Source organism: Dendrobates tinctorius, unplaced genomic scaffold (assembly GCF_039654945.1).
Source record: "Dendrobates tinctorius isolate UK_male_01 unplaced genomic scaffold, ASM3965494v1 ptg000103l, whole genome shotgun sequence".
NCBI classification, from domain to species: Eukaryota; Metazoa; Chordata; class Amphibia; order Anura; family Dendrobatidae; genus Dendrobates; species Dendrobates tinctorius.
In genome coordinates, this window is record NW_027361771.1 from 11,262,927 (window position 1) to 11,289,312 (window position 26,386).

The 26,386-nt window shown below is 45.7% G+C and overlaps 1 protein-coding gene across 1 annotated transcript; it reads left to right on the top strand.

Annotated features, from left to right (window-relative positions):
• The first annotated feature begins 16,808 nt into the window (after positions 1-16,808).
• Positions 16,809-17,735, top strand: LOC141099943 (heat shock protein 30C-like). Its single transcript, XM_073588069.1, has one exon. The coding sequence runs from the start codon at positions 16,958-16,960 to the stop codon at positions 17,585-17,587; it is 630 nt and encodes a 209-aa protein (XP_073444170.1). The 5' UTR covers positions 16,809-16,957; the 3' UTR covers positions 17,588-17,735.
• The last annotated feature ends 8,651 nt before the right edge of the window (positions 17,736-26,386 follow it).

Genomic DNA, 26,386 nt, shown 5'->3' on the forward strand with positions numbered 1-26,386 from the left:
CAGAAGGCCTGATATGCCCTTTGCGGAGACTCTCAGCTATGTTCTCCTTCATGGCTTGGCGCTCAGGCCCAGACAAATTGAACAATCGAGCCTTAGGTAACTTTGCTCCGAGTACTAAATCAATGGCACAATCGTAGGGTCTATGTGGTGGCAGCGCCTCAGCCTCACTTTCGGAAAAAACGTCTTCGAAATCCTTCAAGTACTCCGGAATACCTTCCAGACCGACAGACGACACAGACACGGATTTAACAGCGTTAAGAAGATGTCCCAGGTTACCACACTTATCCTTACATCCCCATTGAGTGATCTCCCCTGTAACCCATTCAATGGTAGGATTATGGCATTGAAGCCAAGGCATCCCTAGTACCAGTCCTGCAGGCAAGTTATCTAGCACAAGACAACTTAGTTTTTCCACATGAGTGGAACCCACTTTTAGAGAAAAAAAGTTCAGACCTGCAACAGATACCTTTAGTAGAAAACACCGTGTGCACTACTGTAGTGGTGCCAAGTTAGGTTCCCAACCATATATGATAAAATGAAAACCTGGCACTCCTTCAAGCTACTTTCAAACATACTAGCACGTAACTGATGAAGGTCTATATCGACCGAAACGTTTTCTGGTACTACAATAAACTGCCTCACCAAGCATTAAGTTGAGTGCCAGGTTTTCATTTTATCTGCAACAGATACCGTCCTGGGTAAGAGGAGACGAGTCAATTGCCACAAGTTTAACAGGATCCTGAAGCGTGACTGTCCCTATCTTATTAAGAGTCATAACTTTGGTATCAATCAGGTTCACAGCAGAACCACAGTCAACAAAAGCAGTAGTCTGAAATGGACCATTACCAAGTTCCAGTTCCACCTGCAGCACCATTTTTGCACATGAGGAAAATTGTACCTGAAGGTCTGGGTAGCCTCCTCGACTACTATCCAGACCTAGTCGTTTCCCGCCATCTTGGAGGATGATGGACAGGAGGGGCAGTCCTTCTTCCAGTGTCCAGATTCCCCACAATAGAAGCACAACTGCTTCTCCCGGCGGCGTCTTCTTTCCTTTTCCTCACAGGTGACAGCGCTCACCTCCATATCCACAGGAAGAGTCCGGGTCTCATCTCCACTGAAGAATAATGGTGTTTCCTGTTGCATAACGCCTCTAGCCCGCAGTCTGCGATCCATGCGAACCGCTTGGGTCAGGGCATCCTCCAGGGAGTCAGGCAGAGGATGGAGTGCCAAAGCATCCTTCAGACGTTCACACAGGCCTCTACTGAACAGCCCCCGAAGGGCGGCATCACTCCAGGAAATCTCGGCTGCCCAACGTCTGAATTCAGTACAGAACCATTCGGCCGAGTGCATCCCGACAGACACTCATCACCTTGTCCTCAGCCAAACGCACTCTATCAAGCTCATCATAAATAAGCCCTAAGGCTTCAAAAAACGCATCCACAGACATTCTCTCAGGGGCAGAAGAGGAAAGTGAAAATGCCCAGACTTGTTGGGACCCCCTAAGCTGGGACATAACCACCCCCACCCTCTGTTTCTTATCCCCAGAGGAGCGGGGTCTCAAAGAGAAAAAGAGCTTACAGCCCTCCTTAAATGCTCTGAAATCTTTGTTACCAGAAAACGTATCTGGCAATTTAACCGGGGATTCGGGTGGGACTAAAATGACATCTCTATTCCCCACCTGCTGGAAGCCTGCGGAAAGTACCCCCTGAACTGAGTCCTCAACCTGCCGTTGGGACTGGGCCAGAGCTTGGTGTTCCAAACTAAGCTACTGCAGTGACTGAGTCAAGCATTTCACCTGCTCAGATAAAGCACACATTGGGTCCATGCTGCAGAAGTGAGGAGAGAAAAAAAATAGCAGGCCAGTTATAATGTCAGGAACACCGCACTGAACTTGCTCACTGAGCCAGTGCGCGTGTCCTGAGTAAAGCGAACTGTGCTCAAAGATACCTGTGGAGCGGGCAGCAGCCGAGTAGATGCGTACTTCAGAGCCGCAGGACCTGAAGCACGTGCGTGCTAGTGGCATGGCCTAAACTCCAGAGAGCTAGGAGCTGCAAGAGAACTCCTAGCAGGGTAACTGTGAGACAGTTACCAAGGGGCATAGACAGGGAGGATAGTCGGGACGTAGCCAATGAGTCATACACAGAAATAGCTGCAAGGTACAAGAGGAGCGAGCAGAGAGTAGTCAGATCACAGGCAATGAGTCATACACAGAGAGGATAGCGCAGTACAGAATCAACAGGCAAACTCACAATGGGAAACAGAACCAGGTCAGAACCATATAAACAGGCTATAACAACGAACAGGCACACAGAGGTCAGCACACTCGCCAAAGGCAAAAGTATAACTGGCAGGGATTGGAGCTTCCCAGGGGTTTAAGAAGCTCTCCCAGAACCAGAAAGATGCCACAATCATTAACCTCAGGTGTGCAGGTCAAAACCTGCACCGAGCTCCAGACATTAACCCCTGACGTGCAGCTCAAAAACCTGCACTGGGATTATGACAGCCTCCTTCACTACAGGCTCATGACTGAGCTGGACAAATTTTGGGCCATCCACAGCATCCACCTGTACTTTATGAGCCCCCATCTCCCATAATCTGACTGCCCAAGCTATCAGGGATTCATTTGGCTTTTGAGAATAAAGATCATGAAGATCATTAAGCTCCTTCTGACTGTAATCCTCTACTGCATTCTCATTCCATTTACCTGTATACAGGTGTCTCTACAATCCATCTCCGATATATAGGATGAACTTTCACTGCATTAAGAGGAGGAGCAATTTCCCTCTTCCCATGTAAATGTTCATCCTCAGACTCGGGATCGGTGATTGTGCTGTTTCAGTTTATTCTGATAGATTTTCAGCCATACATGGACATTTAGGTAATGGTATATACTTGGTTTATCATCTATTGTATTTGTTATACTTGCTGCCATCAACTGGCCATTGCTGTATTACACTGTAATATTTTGTTATGGTACTTTCCCATAATACCTCTCTGCCTCTAGCTCCTCCTATCTTTTTCATGCTGTTTCCTGTTTTGTACTCTGGCCTTCTTGTAACACACATGCGCTGCAGAGCTGGAGAAAGGATTCTCTTGTTACCTCCAACCTGGAGCTCCTATCATCTCTAATCTGGTGCTTCTATAACAGCTCTAACCTACAGTCCTCACTCCTACCTCATCTCCATTTCTTCATCATCCTTGACATCTCATCTCATCAAGGTACTGTAATAAAGCCTGTTGAATTTATCACTGCATCATCCTTCAGGACCACCACGCGCCGCTGATAGGGATTGGGAGCACAGGCTGGCGAGTAACGCTATCTGCCATTGTTTATATAGAGATTCGTGTTCACATCCTTCAGACACATCTCATCCACATATATCGGTGGCAGAATAGTAACAAGAGACTTAAGTCTACAGTTGTCTGTGTGTATATGCATTATCTGCTTGCAAGTCTTAACCGTCCACCATCTTAGCTAAAATATGTCCACGAAAGGCACCGTGGACCCATCTGCAAGTGAAGCACATCAGGTTCCTGACACCATAGCTGCTGCAGGAGCAGAGTCCGCACTTACTGCAGAGCAAGATGTACGACCCAAACGTGTAACCAGGCCGACACAAAAGGCCAGAGAGAACTTTGAGATTACTAGAGACGAGTTCCATGATAACCTAGAACATTTATGGAGCAGAGTTGATCATGATTTAGCAGCTCTTCTACGCTCTCACAGTGACGCCGCAGATTTAACCGCCAAATTGAAGTTTATCTGCCGCCTATGATTGCTACCAGAGACTGTCTGCAAGGTACAACACATTCCTGAGTAACTGTGACATGGAAGACGCCCCAGCAGAACTAGCTGAAAGGGAAGCTCTTCTTCAAGAAAAGACCACATTAGTACGAGATGCCCAGGATAAAGCAGAACTCCGCATCGCTCACCTCCAAGAAGCCAGGTCACATAGCACAACATCGACCAAAATCACATCTTCGTCTTCCAGATCATCTCACTCCAGGAAGTCAACATTGTCCGACAAGATACTGGAGATCCGTGCGGCTGCAGAGGAAGCTAGGGTAAAAAGCTCCTTTGCTAAGAGGGAGGCTGAAGTGGAGGTAGAAGCTCAAAGAAACAGAATGGAAGCTCAAAGGAAATTAAAAATACTCCAAGCAGAAAGGGAAGAAGCAACAGCCCTTGCTAAACTGAAGGTTCTTGAACAAGCATTGGGACAAGAAGATAATTTGGATTGTCTTATTCCAGGAGAAATGGAGGACTCAGCTGATCGCACTTCTAACTACGTGCTAAGACATTCAACATCTGCACCAGCACCACCTCCAGGTTCTAACACGGATGCGCCCGCAAATCAAGAAATGTCGCCACCTACTGCTGACAAGGTAACTTCCAGCACTAACTCGCGATCTAGGCCACAGCCAGCAGAACCTATAGAGACTAAACCGCAGTTTAACCCTTATGCCACATCATTTCGTCCTGATTTGTCGCAGTCATATAAGCCAGAGAACTTACATCCCCTAAGGATACCACAAGTTCAACCTGCAGCAATGACCGGGAGATCGGACATGTCTGACTTCACCAGATACATGATTCGCCGGGAGTTAATAAACATTAGTCTCTCGAAGTTTGATGATCGTGCTGAGAATTATAGAGCCTGAAAATCGACCTTTCAAGCAGTGATCCAAGACCTTAATCTCACTGGCAAAGAACAACTGGATTTGCTTGTCAACTGGTTAGGCCCTGTATCAGCAGAGCGCATAAAGACAATAAGGGCAGTTCATGTGGACTATTCAGATGCAGGTCTTATTGCAGCCTGGGAGAGACTGGAACAAACCTACGGCAGCTCAGAAGCCATAGAATGTGCCTTATTTAAAAGACTGCAAACTTTCCCAAAGATAACTAACAAGGACAATAGAAAACTTCAAGATCTGAGCGACCTGCTAAAGGAAATAGAATTGGCAAAATTAGACCCACATCTCTCAGGACTGAGCTACCTAGATACTGCTCATGGCGTTAATCCAATAGTGTCCAAGTTGCCACACAGCATGCAGGATAAATGGGCAGACCACGGCTCACGGTATAAAAGGCAGCATGATGTGTCCTTTCCCCCCTTTTCACATTTTTCCAGGTTCATCAGTGACCAAGCTCGGAGGAAGAATGATCTCAGCTTCGACTTCACTGAGCCTTCTCCACCAGCATCATCATCATCTACAAGGTATGATAACATTGCCAAACATAGAGATTCATGGAACACAGTATCCATGAGAAAGACTGACGTTCCACTTACTACACCTGCCTTCACTAAAACAAATAATGTTGCTCCTAAAGTCATGGACAGTAACCGTATGTGCCCTATCCACAAAAGGCCTCACCCGCTTAAAGAATGCCGTGGATTCAGAGCAAGGACTTTGCAAGAGCGTAAAGATACCCTCAAGGAGCTTGGGATATGTTATAATTGTTGCGCCTCCTCAGACCACCTCGCTAAGGACTATAAGGCCGCTATTAAGTGCACTGAATGCAGCAGTGATAAACACGTCACAGCCTTGCATCCCACGCCAGCTCCGTACAACTCGCACCCTTCTGCGACATCCAATCCTGCTCAAAAGCATGGCGGGGAGCCACAAGTTCCTGATCCAACTGCAACTGCTGTTTCCTCCTCATGTATTGAGGTATGTGGAGAAGGGACTGTTCCTAAATGCTGTGCCAAGGTATGTCTCGTTAAGGTCTATCCAGAAGGACAACTCGACAAGGCCTCCAAAATGTATGCCATAATAGATGAGCAAAGTAACCGATCTCTAGCAAGGCCCAAATTCTTTGAGATCTTTAACATAAAGGGACAAACAACTCCATACACCCTAAACACCTGCTCTGGTCGTATTGAGACTTCTGGCAGGAGAGCCTCTGGGTATCTGGGTACATAGTCTCTTCAATCAAGGGAAACGAGCATATACCCTTGCCAACCATAATTGAATGTGACCAGATACCTGATAACAGGGAGGAGATTCCCACTCCGGAAGCTGCACTTCATCATCACCACTTGAGGCACCTGACTAAAGAAATCCCTCCTCTGGACATGAATGCTGATATTCTGGTCCTACTCAGGAGGGACATTCTGAAGGTCCACAGGGTGCGCCAACAATGTAACGGCCCAGATGATACTCCATACACCCAAAGACTCGACCTAGGCTGGGTAATCGTGGGCGATGTATGTTTGGATAGGAGTCACAAGGCATCCGAAGTCAACGCCTGTAAAACGTATGTGCTCCAAAATGGTTGCGCAACTCACTTTAAACCATGCCCTCATCACTATGAAGTGAAAGAAAGGTTCTCTGATTGCATCCAAGAGCCTGACATCATTCCTACTCCCTACAGTGATGACTTAGGGAGAACAGTGTTTCACACAACAAAAGATGACAACAAAGTCGCCTTATCCATAGAAGACAAAGAGTTTCTTAAAATGATGGATAGTGGATTCTTCAAAAACGAATCTGACCGCTGGGTTGCTCCCTTACCCTTCAAGGCTTCAAGGACCAGGCTTCCTAACAACAGAGAACAGTCCTTATCTAGATTCATCTCGTTGCAGAGAACATTGAGGAACAAGCCTGAAATGAAGGAACATTTCATAGCCTTTATGGACAAGATATTTCGCAATGACCATGCAGAGCCAGCTCCACCATTGCAAGCTGATGAAGAATGCTGGTATCTACCTTCCTTTGGAATATATCATCCAAGAAAGCCGAAACAAATCAGAGTGGTGTTCGATTCAAGTGCCAAACATGACGGCGTATCTCTGAATGACGTTCTCCTCACTGGTCCGAACCTGACTAATAACCTGGTGGGAGTGCTCATGAGATTCAGAAAGGAACCGGTCGCCATTACCGCCGACATCGAACAAATGTTCCATTGTTTCGTCGTGCAACAAGATCACAGAAATTATCTCCGTTTTCTATGGCACCGAGACAATGACACCAACAAGGAAATGGTCGAATACCGCATGAAGGTGCACATGTTCGGAAACAGTCCTTCTCCTGCAGTCGCTACATACGGCCTGCGTAGGACTGCCTCTGATGGTGCAGCAGAGTTCGGGAAGGATGCCCAACAGTTCGTCGAAAAGGACTTCTACGTGGACGACGGTCTTAAATCCCTGCCCACAGTGGAAGAAGCCATAGATCTGCTCAAACGGACACAAGGTATGCTTTCTAAAGCTCATTTAAGATTGCATAAAATTGCCTCCAATAGTGCTGTTGTCATGAAGGCCTTTCACCCTAATGATCATGCCGCTGAATTTAGGGACTTGAATCTAGGCCCAGACAATCCACCAGTACAGAGAAGCCTAGGCCTGAGGTGGAGCTTGCTAAAGGACTCCTTCAGCTTTCAGGTTAGTGGTGCGGAAAAACCATTTACTAAGCGCGGGGTTCTCTCAGTGGTGAACAGTCTATATGATCCACTTGGGTTTGTCGCACCCCTGACTATACAAGGCAAGCTTCTGCTGAGACAACTCTCAGAGTGCATTAAGGACTGGGATGTACCACTCCCTGCGGACCAACAACTAAGGTGAAAGTCGTGGAGAGAATCTCTTTGCGCCTTGGATAAGATCCACATACCACATTGTTACACTCCGGCATCCCTAGCTACGAGTCAAAGGAAAGAGATTCATGTATTTGCTGATGCTTCCACTGAAGCTATTGCTGCTGTCGCTTACTTGAAGGTTGTAGACTCTAACAATGCAGCCCACGTTGGATTTCTGTTTTGGAAAGGCTAAACTGGCTCCTAAACCCGAGCACACTATACCCAGACTCGAGCTCTGTGGGGCTGTACTAGCCATAGAGATTGCAGACTTCATACAGAGCGAACTAGCTATTCACGTGGATGACACAAAATTCTACACAGACAGTAAGGTAGTTCTGGGCTACATATATAACCAGACGAAACGCTTCTACATCTATGTCAGTAACCGCGTGGAAAGGATCAGGAAATCCTCTAAGCCCCAGCAATGGCAGCATGTCCCATCCCATCTTAACCCTGCGGACCTTGCTACAAGACCAGTGTCTATTGATGCCTTCGCAAGCTCTTCTTGGATAACAGGACCAGGGTTCCTTCATGACCAATGTGAAGAGACTGCCGTTGTAGACAGCTTCAACCTTCAGGATCCAGATGTCGACCCAGAGATCTGTCCTGATGTCAGCATCTTCATTACCAAATTCAAAGAGAAGGTTGACTTGGACTGTCGGCATTTTGATCGCTTCTCAAGATGGACGAGGTTGGTTCGTGCCATTGCAAGGTTAGTACACGTTGTACAATGCTATCGCAATAAGGACAGTAACACTGATTGTCATAGTTGGCATATCTGCCATAAGCCCCTCTCTGCAGAAGACATTGCTCTGTGTGAACTCTTTGTGATACGCAATGTGCAGCAGAATGTTTTTCACAAGGAACTGGAATGTATACGTAAAAAACAAGACGCTCCGAAAAACAGCCCCATTGTCAACTTAAACCCAGTAATACAGTAGACGAGAGGTATTTATTGAGAGTTGGTGGTCGTTTAAACAAGGCTAAATTGGATGAGGCAGAAAATAATCCTCTAATTATTCCTAGTCATCACCATATCACCACTTTACTAATACGACATTACCATGAAAAAATCAAACATCAAGGCAGACACTTCACTGAAGGAGCCTTAAGAGCTGCAGGCTTCTGGATTGTGGGAGAAAAGAGACAGATTTCCTATTTATTTCATCATTGTGTTCAGTGTCGTAAGACAAGAGGAAAACTGCAACAACAACAGATGTCTGATTTGCCTGCCAATAGGACAAGCACAGAGCCTCCATTTACCTATGTTGGCTTGGACGTTTTTTGCCCATGGGCAGTCGCTGCACGTCGTACCAGAGGCGGACATGCAGAAAGTAAACGTTGAGCGGTGTTGTCCACGTGCATGAGTGTACGAGCAATACACATAGAAGTGATAGAGTCTATGGATTCCTCCAGTTTCATCAATGCCCTAAGACGATTCTTCTCCATCAGAGGACCAGTAAAACAATTAAGATCTGATTGTGGAACAAACTTTGTAGGGGCCTGTCGAGAACTACAACTGAACTCAACACCTGTCCAGAACTTCTTGACAACCAATGGCTGTACCTGGGTCTTCAATCCTCCTCATGCTTCCCATATGGGCGGATCATGGGAAAGAATGATAGGTATTACTCGTCGGATACTGGAATCTATGCTGATGGACTCAAATCTTTCAAGACTCACTCACGAGACCTTGACCACTTTCTTAGCAGACGTCTCTGCTATAGTAAACTCAAGACCCCTTGTACCCATATCTATGGATCCAAAATCTCCTACTATTCTCACTCCGGCAACTCTCCTCATCCAGAAACTTGGAACTGTTCCTAACCCGCCTGTAGATTCTGTGTCCGGAGACAAATATCAGAAACGGTGGAAGCATGTGCAACATCTGGCTAATTGTTTCTGGAAAGGATGGAAGAAGGAGTACCTGACACTCCTCCAAAAGCGAAGAAAATGGCAACAAGTAAAGCCAAATTTACAAGTAGGAGACATTGTCCTCATGAAAGACCAGAAGGAGGAAAGAAACGCATGGCCTATGGGACTTATATCTAAAACCTTTCCAAGTGATGATGGCAAGGTACGCAAGGTAGAAGTGACAGTTGCTAAGCAAGGTGACCCCAAATTCTTCATTAGGCCTATATCAGACATTATCTTACTCATACCGGTTGAGGATTGATTAGCCATCCAATCAGTAGGAACTCTTTCAAGGAACTTAGACCTTTGGATTACAAATGGGTTGGAGACAGTTTGGCCTAGCATGGCTACTCCAATTCGAAGATTGGTTATCCTTTGGATTACTTCAGGAACTTGTTATAGACATTCGTCTATCTTGTTAAACAATATTTTATTGTCGCAATGCATGCATTGTTTTTTTTGTATCTTACAGGTTGAGGTATCTCTCCATGTACTTCAGGTAAACACTCCAATTCGAGATTGTTGATATGTGAAATCCAAGGATTTCAGACGGGGAGTGTGCTGCTTCAGTTTATTCTGATAGATTTTCAGCCATACATGGACATTTAGGTAATGGTATATACTTGGTTTATCATCTATTGTATTTGTTATACTTTGCTGCCATCTACTGGCCATTGCTGTATTACACTGTAATATTTTGTTATGGTACTTTCCCATAATACCTATCTGCCTCTAGCTCCTCCTATCTTTTTCGTGCTGTTTCCTGTTTTGTACTCTGGCCATCTTGTAACACACATGCGCTGCAGAGCTGGAGAAAGGATTCTCTTGTTACCTCCAACCTGGAGCTCCTATCATCTCTAATCTGGTGCTTCAATAACATCTCTAACCTACAGTCCTCACTCCTACCTCATCTCCATTTCTTCATCTTCCTTGACATCGCATCTCATCAAGGTACTGTAATAAAGCCTGTTGAATTCATCACTGCATCATCCCTCAGGACCACCACGCGCCGCTGATAGGGATTGGGAGCACAGGCTGGCGAGTAACGCTATCCGCCATTGTTTATATAGAGATTCGTGTTCACATTCCTCAGACACATCTCATCCACATATATCGGTGGCAGAATAGTGATGTTTTCGTAGTCAGTTGAATTCCACACATCACCATCCCACTGATTAGGGTTCCACTCTATCCCTGCTTTGGCTATGGCCAAAGCTACTTTCTTTTGATTCACCTTGCCTCGCCTCTTTCTATATTTATACTCTGCTACACGTACGGCAGCCTTTTCTGCAACATTTTGATAACCATCACATTTATCTATTAACTTATTCTGACATTGTGCTATAACCAATGCAATCTGCGCCTTACACAACTGTTTTTCCAATTCCTGTACTTTTGTTAACATACGTATTCTTTCCTTATGCTATTATCTATATGCAGACAACAATATCCATCCGTGCCTACCAACAGCGCTCAACTCTTTACCTTTCTCCACTTTCACTTTCTGTAAGCATGCAACCACATCCACAGGACAGCGTCCTTCAGACATCTGTCCCATGCTTCACCCAAACCAGCACTGTGCGACCACTTGGTTGCCAAAATATGATAGGGAGCCTGTTCCCAGCCTGGAATCTCAATAGATTCACACACAGTCACCTTTTTCTTAAAGACAGGCATGTTTTACGCAATATCACACTATCACACAGAGTCCTGTTAATATTAATAAAAAACTTCTGAGCCTTCTGCGTATCCTGCCGACTACGCCAATTATGTATTGCCAAGTTTTTAACACTAAGGTTCAGATATGGCTTTAAAGAAGGCTACTACTTGCGATATAACGCAATTTTATTTCAAAGTACAAAATGAAAGGAATATTTTGATTGAATAGTATGATTGCGTACACTTTTGTATATTTTACCATACAAAGGTTAAGTACATACACAGTACTTTGCAAATTAATTGGGATAAAGCATTTTTTTAAAGTAAAATTGTAAGTTGGTTACCAGTCAGTGATTCAAACCAGTTTTAACTGCTTTGAACAGGTGTGAGTGCCTATTCAAAGCAGTTAAAACTGGCTTGAATCACTGACTGGTAACCAACTTACGATTTTACTTAAAAAAAATGCTTTGTCCCAATTAATTTGCACAGCACTGTAAAGATTGAATACATATAACGATTAAGAATATATAAAGATTAACTATATACAGTATACTCACATCATTACCAAGAAGCTTTTAAACATCATCCATCTGGAATATCAGAGAAGCAACACCAAGACAGAGAACCCCTGGGAAATTCACTACACTGCACGGGCGTCCCCACTTATGCAGGTATCACAACACTGTACATGTGTTCAGGTACCCAAGTTGTTGCTTCTGTCTTAGTCATGTTTTTCTGGTCTTAAATAGTAATTTACACTTGTGTGTAACTCTACCTTCATTCTGTGACCTTCAAATGGCCAGCTTTCAAGGTCAGATGAAATAGATACCATAGAATCATCAGACAATGGGTCGTAAACCCTTAGAATATAAAAGAAAAGCCACAAGGGTTTAGATAAAACCACCACAGGCAGAGGTTAAGGAAACCTTAATGTTTTACAATGACAAACAGCAAACATAGATAAACATAGAACTGTTTGTGAAACAACAGTCCTCAAGATGGTGTCACAGTGAGCATTGTCTGTCTGTAACTGTTTGACAAGAAATGCAGCTATGTAATGATTTGAATGCATTTTGTATATTTCAATATGGACTCAAAATAGTCATATTTATATTCGCACTACAATAGCCAGGGAATAGGAGATCAGTGCACACAACTCATCATTACAAATAGCGATAGAAAAGCTGAATTCAGAGTGGGCTGTACTACTGCAGCATAGACTGAGCAGAGAAATTGGGAGTGGTACGCTAACAAAAATCACAGAATAAAAAACATCCATATTTACCAACAGCAGCTCATAATACTAATGCACTGTGGGAAGCAGCAGACCCCATGATAAAGGCGGAGACAACACAGTTGCAATATACTGATGACCAACCACACACACACCTATCATCTAAGGGTGAAGCGAATGCTTGTTACAAATGCACACAGATAAGACGGTATAAGGTGCCAGCCAAACAGATAAGGGTAGTGCACCATGCTGGCTTACAGCCTATTGGCCATATTATTAGATCAGTCCGTGTGCACAGCATTATATAAGTGCCCTCACAGGGACAGACACTCACATTTTTGTTAACATATCAACCAAAACCTTAGTCATTTTTTTGCATTCTTGCAGGATGCCAGCAGGCCTTGTAGTTTTGGTGTCAGTGAACTTGGGTTTCTGTCATTGTGGAGTGCGCTTAGTGCTGTCTGCACACCTGATCTAATCGTATGGGCATCATTAATAGGCTGTAAGCCAGATACTATGCTCTACATCTGTGTGACTGGTGCCCTATACAAGCCTTATATGTGTACATTTGTAATACTAGGAAACCACCCCCTCCATGGATAATATGGGAGTAAGTGATTGTTCATCAGTATTTAACCCCTTAACTACCTTGGAAATGCAAGTATGTCCTTGGTGGTCTTCCTGCACTTGATGCGGGCTTCGGTGCTGAGCCCGTCTCTTTCCCTGCACGACATCTGGTGTGATTAGTCGTCGTGTACGTCCAACAGCCATGGGTGGATCTTATATTTACTAGTTAAATGCTGTTGTCAGAAGACACGCCCATCGGCGCCCATGTCACGTGATCGCGTGGCGCCAATGGATTGTCATGACAGCCGGAGGTCTGCAGAAGACTCCTTTGCCTGTCATTGTAAATCTCAAGATTTAAATGGTGTACGCCTCCCAGCTTCAGAAAGGTGCACTGCGCATAATCAAAAGTGCAGAGACTTCCAATCATGCTCAGTGTGCTTCTTTGAAGTTGGGAAGTGTACATCCGACTTCAGAAGATCAACTATGAGAGGGGAAAAAGCCACGTGCATGCGCAAGGAAAGTATAGCGCTGGCGATGATGCTGTCACTTTCAAGTTATGTTATCATTCCCACAGGGGAGTGATAACAAGCTTAGTGGGCTGACTATACTGGAGCCACTAACGCCCCATAGACTAGTAAAAGGTATCATTTACATATCAGAAACTGCCTTTAGAAATACTTTTTAAAAGTGACTCAATTGATGTACTTGCTACTGATATATTCGTAGTTTCATAGATTTATCAGTCCATGAACCTGTCACAAGGTACTGTCACACTAAGCGATATTGCTAGCAATATCGCTATAACTTGTGACGTTATAGCGATATTGCTAGCGATATCGCTGTGTGTGATACTTACCTACAACCCGCTCCCCCGCTGCTTATCGCTGATCGCGCGAGAACGTCCAGGACTGTTTCTCATCGTCAGCTTCCTGCGGCGCTTCCTGCTGTGATGACGAGCGACGCGTGGAGCCGTGCGGGAGGGTGCAGGATCGCCTGGTGTGACAGGTAAGTAGCGACCCCCGTCCCCAGCGATGTCGCTGGTGAGATCTGCCTGTGTGGCAGCTCACTAGCGACCACTTAGCGATGTACCAGCGATCCTGACCGCGTCATATCGCTGGTCGGGATCGCTGGTACATCGCTAACTGTGACAGTACCTTTAGACATTGAGGCCGCAAGAGAAGGTGGTGATACCTCTAAACTTAAATCAATTCTAAGCCACCTTAAAGCTCATAATGGCTGTGACTCAACTAAATGTAGCTGTTTGGCCATAAATAGGGTCTTCATTGTTCCACGTGGTGGGAATTGGAAGTGCCTTTTGGTACAAAAAGAATCCAAGAGGATTTTTAAATTGAACACTGTAACCCCTCTTGGGCTCAGTGATTACAATAGTTTTGTCCCTCTTCTCCCTTTATAGTTGTGGTGTCCTTAATACACTCGGTTCCTTCTGTTTTTCTAATGATAAGGATATATTCAGTTAGGAGTATACTCTGTTATAAACATCAAATTTAGAGCTATCTATATATGTAAATGTTACGGTGTTGAGGAGAAATAGAGATGTACCTGAAAGTGGACCCTCTGGGTCACGGCTCCAGAGCCCCCGGGGGCGCGTGCACAGGTGAGGACCACCCCCTATACAGGGAGTGTTAGGGACAGGCCTCCAGGGGATAGAGCCGCAACAGCTGGAACCAAAGGGACGACTGAGGCAATAGAGGGTAAGAAGGCACAGAAGAGTACGATGAGCTGAGGAGCAGCAATGCACAGACCAAGCGGGATACTGGACCGGAGAGCCGGGGGTGTACAGAACTGGAGGCTGTGAAGGCAAAGAGGCACAATGATGTACAAGGCGTAGGAAGGCAGATAACAAAGACGGATAGGGGGTGAGCAGGAGGCAGGACCGAGGAGGGAAAGCACTAGGAAGACTGGGAGGGCAGAGTACAGGAGAGGCTGGCCAGAGATAAAGCAGGCAGAGGGCAAGAGAGAACCTGAGGAACTAAACTCAGCATGGACAGAGGACAGGAGGGGGCCTGAGAACGCAGTGAACACCAGACAGCGTCACCGCATAAGATAACCAGGCGTCTTCCCTGAGCAGGCGCCGAGCATGTCACATTACCCAGGAGGCCGCGCGCTGTGTGCGCGAACCCGACGCCGAGGGAGCTGGAGGCCGGGCGCGGGGACGCGCCGAGAAGCAAGAGCGTGCCGGGCAGAGCGCGCAGAGAGGTGAGCAAGAGCAGGAGCCGTGACAATAAAGACTAGCTGAAGAGCCCGGCGCTGCCCGGGCATGGTAACTAACTGTGGTTAGTTATAGCAAATTATAATTATCCTCCATCCCATAGACCCATGCCCATATACCCATCATACATATCCACGATCCCATAGGCCCGTGCCCATATACCAGTCATACATATCCTCCATCCCATAGTCGAGTGCCCATATACCCATCACACATCCTCCATCCCATAGTCCCATGCCCATATACCCATCACACATCCTCCATCCTATAGTCCCATGCCCATATACCCATCATACATATTTGCCATCCCATAGTCGAGTACCCATATACCCATCATACATATCCTCCATCCTATAGTCCCGTGCCCATATACCCATCATACATATCCGCCATCCCATAGTCCCGTGCCCATATACGCATCATACATATCCTCCATCCCATAGTCCAGTGCCCATATACCCATCACACATCCTCCATCCCATAGTCCCGTGCCCATATACCCGTCATACATATCCTCCATCCCATAGTCCAGTGCCCATATACCCATCACACATCCTCCATCCCATAGTCAACCATTATGACATCATAATGAGCGGTGGGGCTTGCAACCTATGATGACATCAGTGTCGCCATGGCAACCATTATGACATCTATTTGAGGGGCGGGGCTTGATACAAGAGGCAAAATTGTTTGGTGAATTGGAACGCACGGGGTTAATATTTCGCCTCACAACATAGCCTAGGACACTCTCGGGGTCCAGATGTGTGACTGTGCCAAATTTTCTGGCTGAAGCTGCGACGGTGCAGATGCCAATCCCGGACATACACACATACATACATACATACATACACACACTTGAGCTTTATATATTAGATATTTTTTTTTAGAGGTGTGGGGAGGCCCAAATAGAGATTTTGCTATGGTGCCCTGTGAACTCGATGTACACCCTTGCTTGTCGGGCGATGATAATAAGGGCAATCTGGCCTGTTGCTCAGAGTCCAAAACTCCGAAGTCCCATGGTCAGATTGTCCTCATCATATTCGGCATGTCGAGCAGGGAGGGGAGCCCAGACACATTTCAAAGGTGTCAATATCAGCCCCTGATGAGTACACAATGCATTTTTATTTTGCTCACTGCATTGTTTGGTAAAATGCATGCATTCATGTATATGAAGCCCAAAAATGATCTGGTAATATTTCCGTGTTGCTGTATAGTGGGCTCTCAAAATAAATTTTAATGGTGGGCCCTAGGTACCTTACTGTGACACTGAGTATACTGCAGAAGAGAAAATATATTTCACCTGTTGCTCTAGTTATAAAATCACGCTATATTGTATACATTTTGTAGAGAAGAGGAATGATGGCCGCATATTGAGAATGTCAAATTTTACACTACCTACATTTACAGTAATCTATTACATGATGACTTAGATGTATATTAACATAAGTGACATAACAGCACAAGCGAGAACTATCTAGCAATCTCCAGCAGTCACTTTTCTCCCTCCGCCCTCCTGTCATGTCACTTTTCCAGTCCATGCTGGAAGCTGCTGCACCGCCTCTTCCCTCCCCTCATGGATGATTCAGTGTTTGTACACAGGGCCCTCCCTTACACTCCATATACAGAGAGCACATGGAAGTGTCAGGAAGACACCAGAAGACTCAGCAGTGAATATATAAGAAGCTGAGCTGGATTCGCCTGCATTACTGAACAGCAAGAAAGCAGCAGCTGACACATTGCCGCCAACTCAACCTAGAAGAAGCTTCAGCGAAATCAGCCAAAGATGTTTCCTCTCAGCGTTCTGCGGTCCTCATACAGCCCTCTGTGTGTCTGCGGGGAGCCAGACTACACTCTCTGGCCGGCTACACAACTCTTGTTCGACCTCCTGGATGATGACATGATGAGGAAGGACATGGAGAGGAGAATGCAGCGTGTCCACCAGGCTCGCCAGCTCCTGGCACATGGCATGGGACGGAGAGCCGATCTGAGCAGAAGCTCTGCTGCCACTGACAAGAACACTTCCACCACAGTCAACGAGGGGAAGGAAAACTTTGAGCTCACCCTGGATGTCAGTGGCTTTTCTCCTGAGGAAATAACAGTGAAAACAGAAGGCAGGAGACTCATTGTATCAGGAAAGCATGACAAGAAAATGGAGACGGAGAATGGCGGCTATTTCCAAGAGTACAAAGAGTGGAAGAGAGAAGCGGAGCTCCCGCAGGATGTCAGCCCTGAGGACATTGTGTACTCCCTGTCCAAGGATGGCCAGCTCCACTTTCTGGCTCCCAGACTGGCGCTGCCGGCTGCTGTAGAAAGATCTATTCCTATCACACAGAGCCCAGGAGATGGACAACTGAGCCCCCCGGAGATCCAGAGCAGTAACCCAGAGCGAGAGGAAGGACTGAGCTCTTCTTAAATCCATATGGACAGTTATTCTATTCAGTGTCTTATATGTCTTTCTATCAAAGTCTGCAAATATTAACGTAATGTTTGTAGAAAATTATAATGAATTAAACTGCAGTTAATTATATTTTATCTGTCTAATAAATGTTTTTTATATTTTAGTCTAGTTTTATTATTGTGTATAACAGAAGTTATTTGTTATTCCTTGTGAGATTTACACCTCGCTATTGACAACAACCACTTGTGACGGATCGCACTGAGGAAGAGGGTGTCTACTTCGCTCACCTCGGGGGAGGGAAGTGAAGTACCCAGCAGGGAACGGCTCTCTGGCACCACCACTTGCCCCAGGTCAGTCAGGGAACTCCACTGAGGGCAAATAGTCGCTGGAAAGGCTTCCCTTATAGGTGCGAGTTATTGAGGAGCTCCCAATGAGGGGGGGTATACATCAGCAGTCCAGGCCGGGGATATATATACAAACCTTCCGGCCGTCACTACCAGGGCTCCTTGCTAACACTGCACCGTATGCTGCCATCAGTACCTTGTTCGACATAAGTCCCGTCCGACAACAGGTTTTTATCAGGTCAGAAACCAACCCGGGTAGCGTATAATATAACCAACTGAGCGTGCAGACGTGGGGATTTGTGTATCGAGATAAAAGAGCAGCCCAAAATTAATTTTATATTTAATAGCCGAAAAGGAGCACTAGAAATACACAGGTATATATTTACAAGAACAATATACAGGTGTACAGTCAAGAGTGTAGTACATGGATAGGGTATAGATAGGTTGCAATTACCGTGTTATGTAGCATGTGACCACAGGGAGGTGCTGATGGATCACAGGTCAAAATCTTGGTTATGTGGTTTTCCTGGCTGCATGAGCTAATGGATACTCCTGCCAGTAGAAAAAATAAGTTCAAAATGAAGGGTTATCTTATATATCCTAGGCTGCTCCCTCCCACACTCTGCGTCCACCCCTGGGTTTGTGCAGCCTCTCCTCCCATATCTGAGAATATGATTTTCTATCCAGAACCGTGGAGGCTCATAACTTTCCGCCCGAAGCTCTGAAAGGAATGGCAGCGGTGCCACTGGATTCTGCTGGATTTTATCTGTGGATGGAGGCTAAATATGCATACTGCATGTGATTCCTAGTAGCTATGCTTTATGACTCAATAACGCAGAGTGCTTTGCCCACCCTCCCACAAAGGATTAGGGTACCGTTACACCTAGCGATGCACCAGCGATCCCGACCAGCGATATGACGCAGTCAGGATCGCTGGTGCATCGCTAGGTGGTCGCTAGTGAGCTGCCACTCAGGCAGATCTCACTAGCGACATCGCTGGGGACGGGGGTCGCTACTTACCTGTCAGACGCGGCGATCCTGCGTCCTCCCGCCGGCTCCACGCGTCGCTCGTCGTCACAGCAGGAAGCGCCGCAGGAAGTGACCGACGAGGAATGGTCCAGCAGCTTCTCGCGCGATCAGCGATAACCAGCGGGGGAGCCGGTCGGAGGTAAGTATCACATGCAGCGATATCGCTAGCAATATCGCTGCAACGTCACAAAATCGGTGACTTTGCAGCGATATTGCTAGCGATATCGCAGTGTGTAACGGGGGCTTTACTCCTTCTACTCAAAGCCACACAGTTCTTATCACAGATTAGATTACTTACTGATCCAGACCTCAGCTGTCTCACTAACTTTAGCCACTTCTTTAGGCCCCATTTCACTTTCGGACCATGCACAGATTTTCTTGAAATTGCGAATTACTTCGCTGCCCCGGCCTGCTCCATCCTGGTGGCTGAACAAGTCGCTCTTGGGGAAATCGGATCACCTGCTCCAACTAAATTTTCATATTGCTAGATTTTTCAGAGAGAACACTCTGGAGGGAGAAACTAATCTTCATAATTTGGGAAACACACAATGTGGTCCTCAGGGGACAGATGATTGCACTAGGCGCGCATGTGAAACAAGAAAGAGAAAAGGAAATTTCCTCTCTCCTACACCAAATCAGCACATTGGAAAGGATTAAAAAAAATGGAGAGCTGATCGTGACCTGACAGACTTATCCACCCTGCATTGCAAACTCAAGGATCTACTTAACTTAAACTCTGCCAAAATATTTGCCCGGTGTAGACAAAAGGTTTACATGCATGGGAATAAAGGGAGTAAACTTACATCCCGACTACTAAAGAAACAAAAAGAGAAACATTTAATTAAACAGATAGATACGGGTAACGGCACACAGGTGGACGAGTCGAGAGAAATGTCGAATGCTTTTCGAAATTACTACAATTAGTTATATAACCTAGTTCCACCAGAGTTAATGAAGGACCCTACTGAAGCTTCAGGGAACATTTACAACTTTCTAAACCAACTCTCCCTGCCTAAGATTTCCCCCGTGAGTCAATCGATACTTATGAAAGAAGTTACAGCACAAGAGGTTAAAGACACACTAGCGGAAATTCCGAATGGAAAAACCCCAGGTCCCGTTGGCTTCCCGATAATATATTGTAAAAAATTCGCAGACACTCTAATACCTCATTTAGTGGAAGTTTTTAACTCTTTTTTGAAGGGTGCAGCCCCCCACCACAGTCACTAGAAGCATACATCACAGTTATACCCAAAGAGCGGAGAGATGGCACGCTTTGCAGTAACTACCACCCTATATCATTTCTTAAAACAGATATTAAATTATGGGCCAAAATCTTGGCCTCCAGAATTAATCTTGTTTTGGCGGATCCGGTTCACCCTTACCTGGCCGGGTTTATACGTGGCAGAGAGAGCAAAGTTAACTCTACTAGAGTTTTGCAGACCATCTCATATGCAAAACATACAGGCCAGGCCCTCACTGTCCTCTCTGAGAAAGCCTTTGACCATGTTGAATGGCATTATATGAACTGTGTCCTGAAAAAATTCGCCTTCCTGGCGTCATTTATTGAAGCTATTTTTTTCGCTACACACTTACCCTACTGCCAGGGTCAGGGTGAATGGAATTCTATAAGATTCCTTTAAGATCAGGAACGGTACCAGGCAGGGTTGCCCTCTCTCCCCATCCCTATTTGTTCTTGTTATGGAGATGTTGATACAATCCATTCAACAACATTAAGACATTAAAGGCATCAGAATTAACCGAATTGAAGTGAAAGCTGCAACCTTTGCAGACAATCTATTGCTGATGCTCTCTAGCCCGAGGACCACCTTCCCAAAACTTCTTGAGATCTTCTCTTTGTTTGGAGATCTTTCTAATTTTAAGGTAACTCTCGACAAGTCTGAGGCCCTCAATGTATCAACCGATATAGAGGATATTATTACACTCAAAAAGACCACCCCCTTCAAGTGGCCTAAGGAGAAAATTAAATACCTAGAGGTTTTATCACGGAAGATCCACATTCCCTTTTCCAACATAATTTCACCCCCTTATTGGGGAAAATCAAAAATCTCCTTAGCTCCTATGATCTTCCCTTTTTATTCTGGATGGGTAGAATTAAAGTAGTTAAATCATATGTTCTGCCTAAAATTTTCTTTGTGATGAATATGGTACCAATCTCCCTACCAAAATCTTTTTTCAAAACGCTAAACCAAATCATAGCAAGATATGTCTGGAAATATAAAAAAGCTCGGCTTCCATTTAAGACCATGACCCTACCGAAACAGGCTGGGGGGTTGGGCCTTCCAGACTTGTTGTCTTACTATCAAGCCATACACCTGACCAGATGGGTAAAATTAACTCATCTGGCAGACCAAGATCCCCAAACACACATTGACATACAATGACTGGGAACAGATGCGAAAAAACTGATATGGACAAATTACCCCACCTCAAAAATTGACTTTGACGAAACTCTCTCGACGTCCATTTTAGCCAGACACCTGTTGATTCCAAACTTTCCACCAGATTGCCATTTTCTTGATAGAATGCGAATTGGGCTAATTCCATATATCTACAACGCGGACTTTACGGACCCCTATGGTCTCTGGGCCTCTTTTCCAAATAAGCCTATTTCCCACCTTTCGAATAATAAAATTCCCTGCAACAACCTTTGGCCAGTAGAAGCTAAAAAACAACTAAAAAATTTCCTCCAACATATCCACGTGACCCAATTTATTAAGCAAATTAAAAAATTAAACACCCCCTCCCTCAATTGGCATTGGTTAGACTTACTGACAAAAATAAACCCACCTATATTAAGACTGACCTTTAAGATATATTATAACGTCATTCATTCCAAAATCAACTATACTCCATTATTCCTTCATTCTTGGGAACGGGAACTTAACATCACTCTCTCACCACAAGAGAAACAGTCAATTTGTTCTAACTCCCACGGCTTTTCGAGATGCATTCTGCTGCAAGAATCGGCATACAAAATTTATTCGAGGTGGTGTTACACCCATGAGAAGCTCTTTCACCTAGGCTTGTCAGACTCTCCAAGTTGTGCTGGAGATGTGAAAAAATGAGAAGTATTGTTACCCACATTTTTTGGACTTGCCAAGTGCTCTTAAAGTTTTGTCAGTAAATTAATGGTGCCTTGTGTCATGATCACGTGTGTCTGGACGCAGATGTTTCCGCAAGGCGAACCCATGTGACACACGTGACCCTGGATACACCGCCTCCAGTGGGGCGCATTTAAATAATAAAACGTGCAGGTGGATACGCCGCCTCCACCTGGCGAATTTAGGTATTACACGTTATACACATAAAATCTGGAAACCCCGCCTCCAGTACGGCGAATTTAAATAATAAAGGGGGAAACTGGGAAACTTTAACAATGGTGGGCCCTGCGATAGGGAAAAGGGAATTGGAGACCTCCTGAGCTACCCTGAGCCAGTGTCCCTGCACTCCTAACGTTCCCTATGCCGGTTTCGCACCGGGCGCCGCACGCGTACCTCAACGCCCTTGCTCACCCTGAACCTAAACCCTCACTAGGGAATGGGTCGGTGCAGAGACTAATCCCACCACTGCACTAATAACACACATGAGGAAAGAGACAATACAGGGGAAACACCACTTAGCTTTGTTCTGTTGCGTGCGCTCCTAGCAACAGAGCCCTCCACCTGAGTGCATCTTCTCCTCCACCTGGATCCATCACCATAACAGGATCCTTCACCTTAGTGCAGCCTTGGAGCAGAGTCCAACACCAGTTGCAGCTGCTTAGTACCAGAGTCCCAAGGAAGTGTTCAACTTCTGCCACGAAGTCAAGCATGCTTGAGTCCAGCTCAGCGGCCAAGTCCCACATGGTGAGTGCCACTCTCCATAGTAGCCACTCCACCAGACCATGCAGACACTTCCCGCTGACTCCATCACTGCGACCCCACCACGCCATGCGAGCCCTTCGTCCAGACACCATAGCTGCAACAAGTCCCCCCTGGCTAAGCTGCGCAGGACTCCTCACCAGCTCCATCCTTCCTCCAGGCTCTCCAAAAACAGAGTGAACACAAACTCACAATATCACAGGCAGTGATTGCACACCTCTAGCACACCTTTATAGGGTGTAACACCTGATACATGATTAAGTGCACAAAACCTAAAGTGCAATATCAAAACCACCACCGGGGACAGTCAAGACACCTTGGAACTTTCCAAAGTAAAAAAAGTTCACCCAGTGATTTAAAACTGTCAGATCACTTCAGATCATGACAGTACCCCCTCCTTAATGAGGGGCCTCTGGACCCTCAAGACCACCCCTCATTAGGGAAACACCTACAGCGGGGACGCCCAGACCCTGAGTTCACCCCACCATTACCTGACACTTCAGGTTTATGACAAACGCACCGCTGGTATTGGCAATACATGTTCATTTTGGAGGCACCACTCATCTCCACAGTGCCGACCTGGGGAACGAAATTATGTATGTGTATGTATGCTAAGAGCTGATCAGACTCCACAACACATTTCCAAGATGTTTTTTGGTGGGACCCATACATGCTCGTTCACACACAGGTCCGGACCTGAACGTTTATTGCACACATACATTTGTCATTTTTTTTGGTGAACTCACTCTGGACTTGACAACAAAGGCGTCCCCCTGTGTCACCACACTCACACCCCCACTATTCACCAAGGGATCACCACCCTCCAACCCTCTTCACCATGAGGTCTGCGCCCCCCAGGGTTGGTTTAATGGCGAGGGTTGAGATTTGTCCCTACTCCCCCGCAGCACACCAGCTGCTCACACCAGGAGGAGAAGGAACGCATATGGAGGAAATATACACTCACTGGCCGCCTCCACACGGCCAGGAGGGGCGGCTTCTACGGTGGTATTTGAAGATTTGGCGTAAACCCCGCGGACTCTACATCAGTCTGCTCTTCACTGGAACGCACCCCTTCACCTCGGGGAACACCAAGCAGCTCCGTGGGGCACCATTCCTCCCACCTGCCTGGGTACGCCCACGTGCATGAGCAAGTCCCGCTCCCCAGCAGCGACTCCAGGGGCTTTTGCCAGACCCGCAATTTGCCAAAGCCGCCATTTTTTTTTTTTTTTTCTCTGGTTATCTGAGCAGAGGCCCCAGACCGTGATAACTGCTGCAGCGGCTCTAAACACCTTGCCGCTCCCCACTCACCTCAGTGAGGCCCGGCAGCAATAACTCAGCGGTCTCCACATGGCCAAAGCTCACCAGAAAAAAAAAAAACTGTAGGGCCTGTGATAATGTCATGATCACGTGTGTCTGGACGCAGATGTTTCCGCAAGGCGAACCCATGTGACACACGTGACCCTTGATACACCGCCTCCAGTGGGGCGCATTTAAATAATAAAACGTGCAGGTGGATACGCCGCCTCCACCTGGCGAATTTAGGTATTACACGTTATACACATAAAATCTGGAAACCCCGCCTCCAGTACGGCGAATTTAAATAATAAAGGGGGAACCTGGGAAACTTTAACAATGGTGGGCCCTGCGATAGGGAAAAGGGAATTGGAGACCTCCTGAGCTCCCCTGAGCCAGTGTCCCTGCACTCCTAACGTTCCCTATGCCGGTTTCGCACCGGGCGCCGCACGCGTACCTCAATGCCCTTGCTCACCCTGAACCTAAACCCTCACTAGGGAATGGGTCGGTGCAGAGACTAATCCCACCACTGCACTAATAACACACATGAGGAAAGAGACAATACAGGGGAAACACCACTTAGCTTTGTTCTGTTGCGTGCGCTCCTAGCAACAGAGCCCTCCACCTGAGTGCATCTTCTCCTCCACCTGGATCCATCACCATAACAGGATCCTTCACCTTAGTGCAGCCTTGGAGCAGAGTCCAACACCAGTTGCAGCTGCTTAGTACCAGAGTCCCAAGGAAGTGTTCAACTTCTGCCACGAAGTCAAGCATGCTTGAGTCCAGCTCAGCGGCCAAGTCCCACATGGTGAGTGCCACTCTCCATAGTAGCCACTCCACCAGACCATGCAGACACTTCCCGCTGACTCCATCACTGCGACCCCACCACGCCATGCGAGCCCTTCGTCCAGACACCATAGCTGCAACAAGTCCCCCCTGGCTAAGCTGCGCAGGACTCCTCACCAGCTCCATCCTTCCTCCAGGCTCTCCAAAAACAGAGTGAACACAAACTCACAATATCACAGGCAGTGATTGCACACCTCTAGCACACCTTTATAGGGTGTAACACCTGATACATGATTGAGTGCACAAAACCTAAAGTGCAATATCAAGACCACCACCGGGGACAGTCAAGACACCTTGGAACTTTCCAAAGTAAAAAAAGTTCACCCAGTGATTTAAAACTGTCAGATCACTTCAGATCATGACACCTTGAAGGCCTTGGGAATGGTACACGCAGAACTCACTGCCTCTGAAGTACTTTTATCTCTTCCCTCTATCAACTTCAAACCTAAAAATCAGATAGCTACGTATTGCCTATTAAATTGGGCCAACAAATACAAAAAAGCGCCGCAAGAAATTCATGGTATAGACAGACAGAATATATTCATTGCACAAAATAACATATAAAGGCCAAATAGTGAAATAGACAATGATTTTGAGTATAAGGTGCAAAAAAGCCTCCTAACCATCTGTTTATAGGCCTAAAAAAGAATGGCTAGTGATTATGGCACTAGGTTTCCCTTAATTTGGTATATAAGGTGCATGTGCAACAATAGGAGAAATTCTCAACGATCAATAAAATGCATGTGCAGCAATAAGAAAAATTCTCAAAAATAAATCAATAAGGTGCATGTGCAACAATAAGAGAAATTTTCAAAGATGAATCAATTGAGGGATTAATACCTTTTTAAAAGGCTTATACCATATTAAATAAAGTGCACATGCAAAAGATAGGAGAATATCTCAAAGGTATCCAGTGCAAGATTAAATAAGGCTTTAATCCCTTTTAGAAATGCTAATATTGGAGCAGACACTAGTAATTCAGAGTTAATGTGCTAAACTGAAAGTCTTTGTCTGTACCTGAGAGCAGCGGGCACCCCAACATGCGTTTCGCACTTGGCTTTGTCCAGGGGAGGTGCCATAATCACTAGCCATTCATTTTTAGGCCTATGAACAGATGATTAGGAGGCTTTTTTGCACCTTATACTCAAAATTATTGTCTAATTCACTATTTGGCCTTTATGTGTTATTTTGTGCAATGAATACATTATGTCTGTCTATACCATGAATTTCTTGCGGAGTTTTTTTGTATTTGTTGTCCCCTTTTTCTATATAACCTTTTTTGCATTGTTGCATAATAATGATTAAAATAAACTTTTGATAAATTTTATGGTAAAAAACTTCCAGTTTCTCTTTGGTTTTCAAACCTAAAAAGCACGATCTTCTTCCCTTATTGTTGGGTGCCGCGAAACACTTAATTGCCT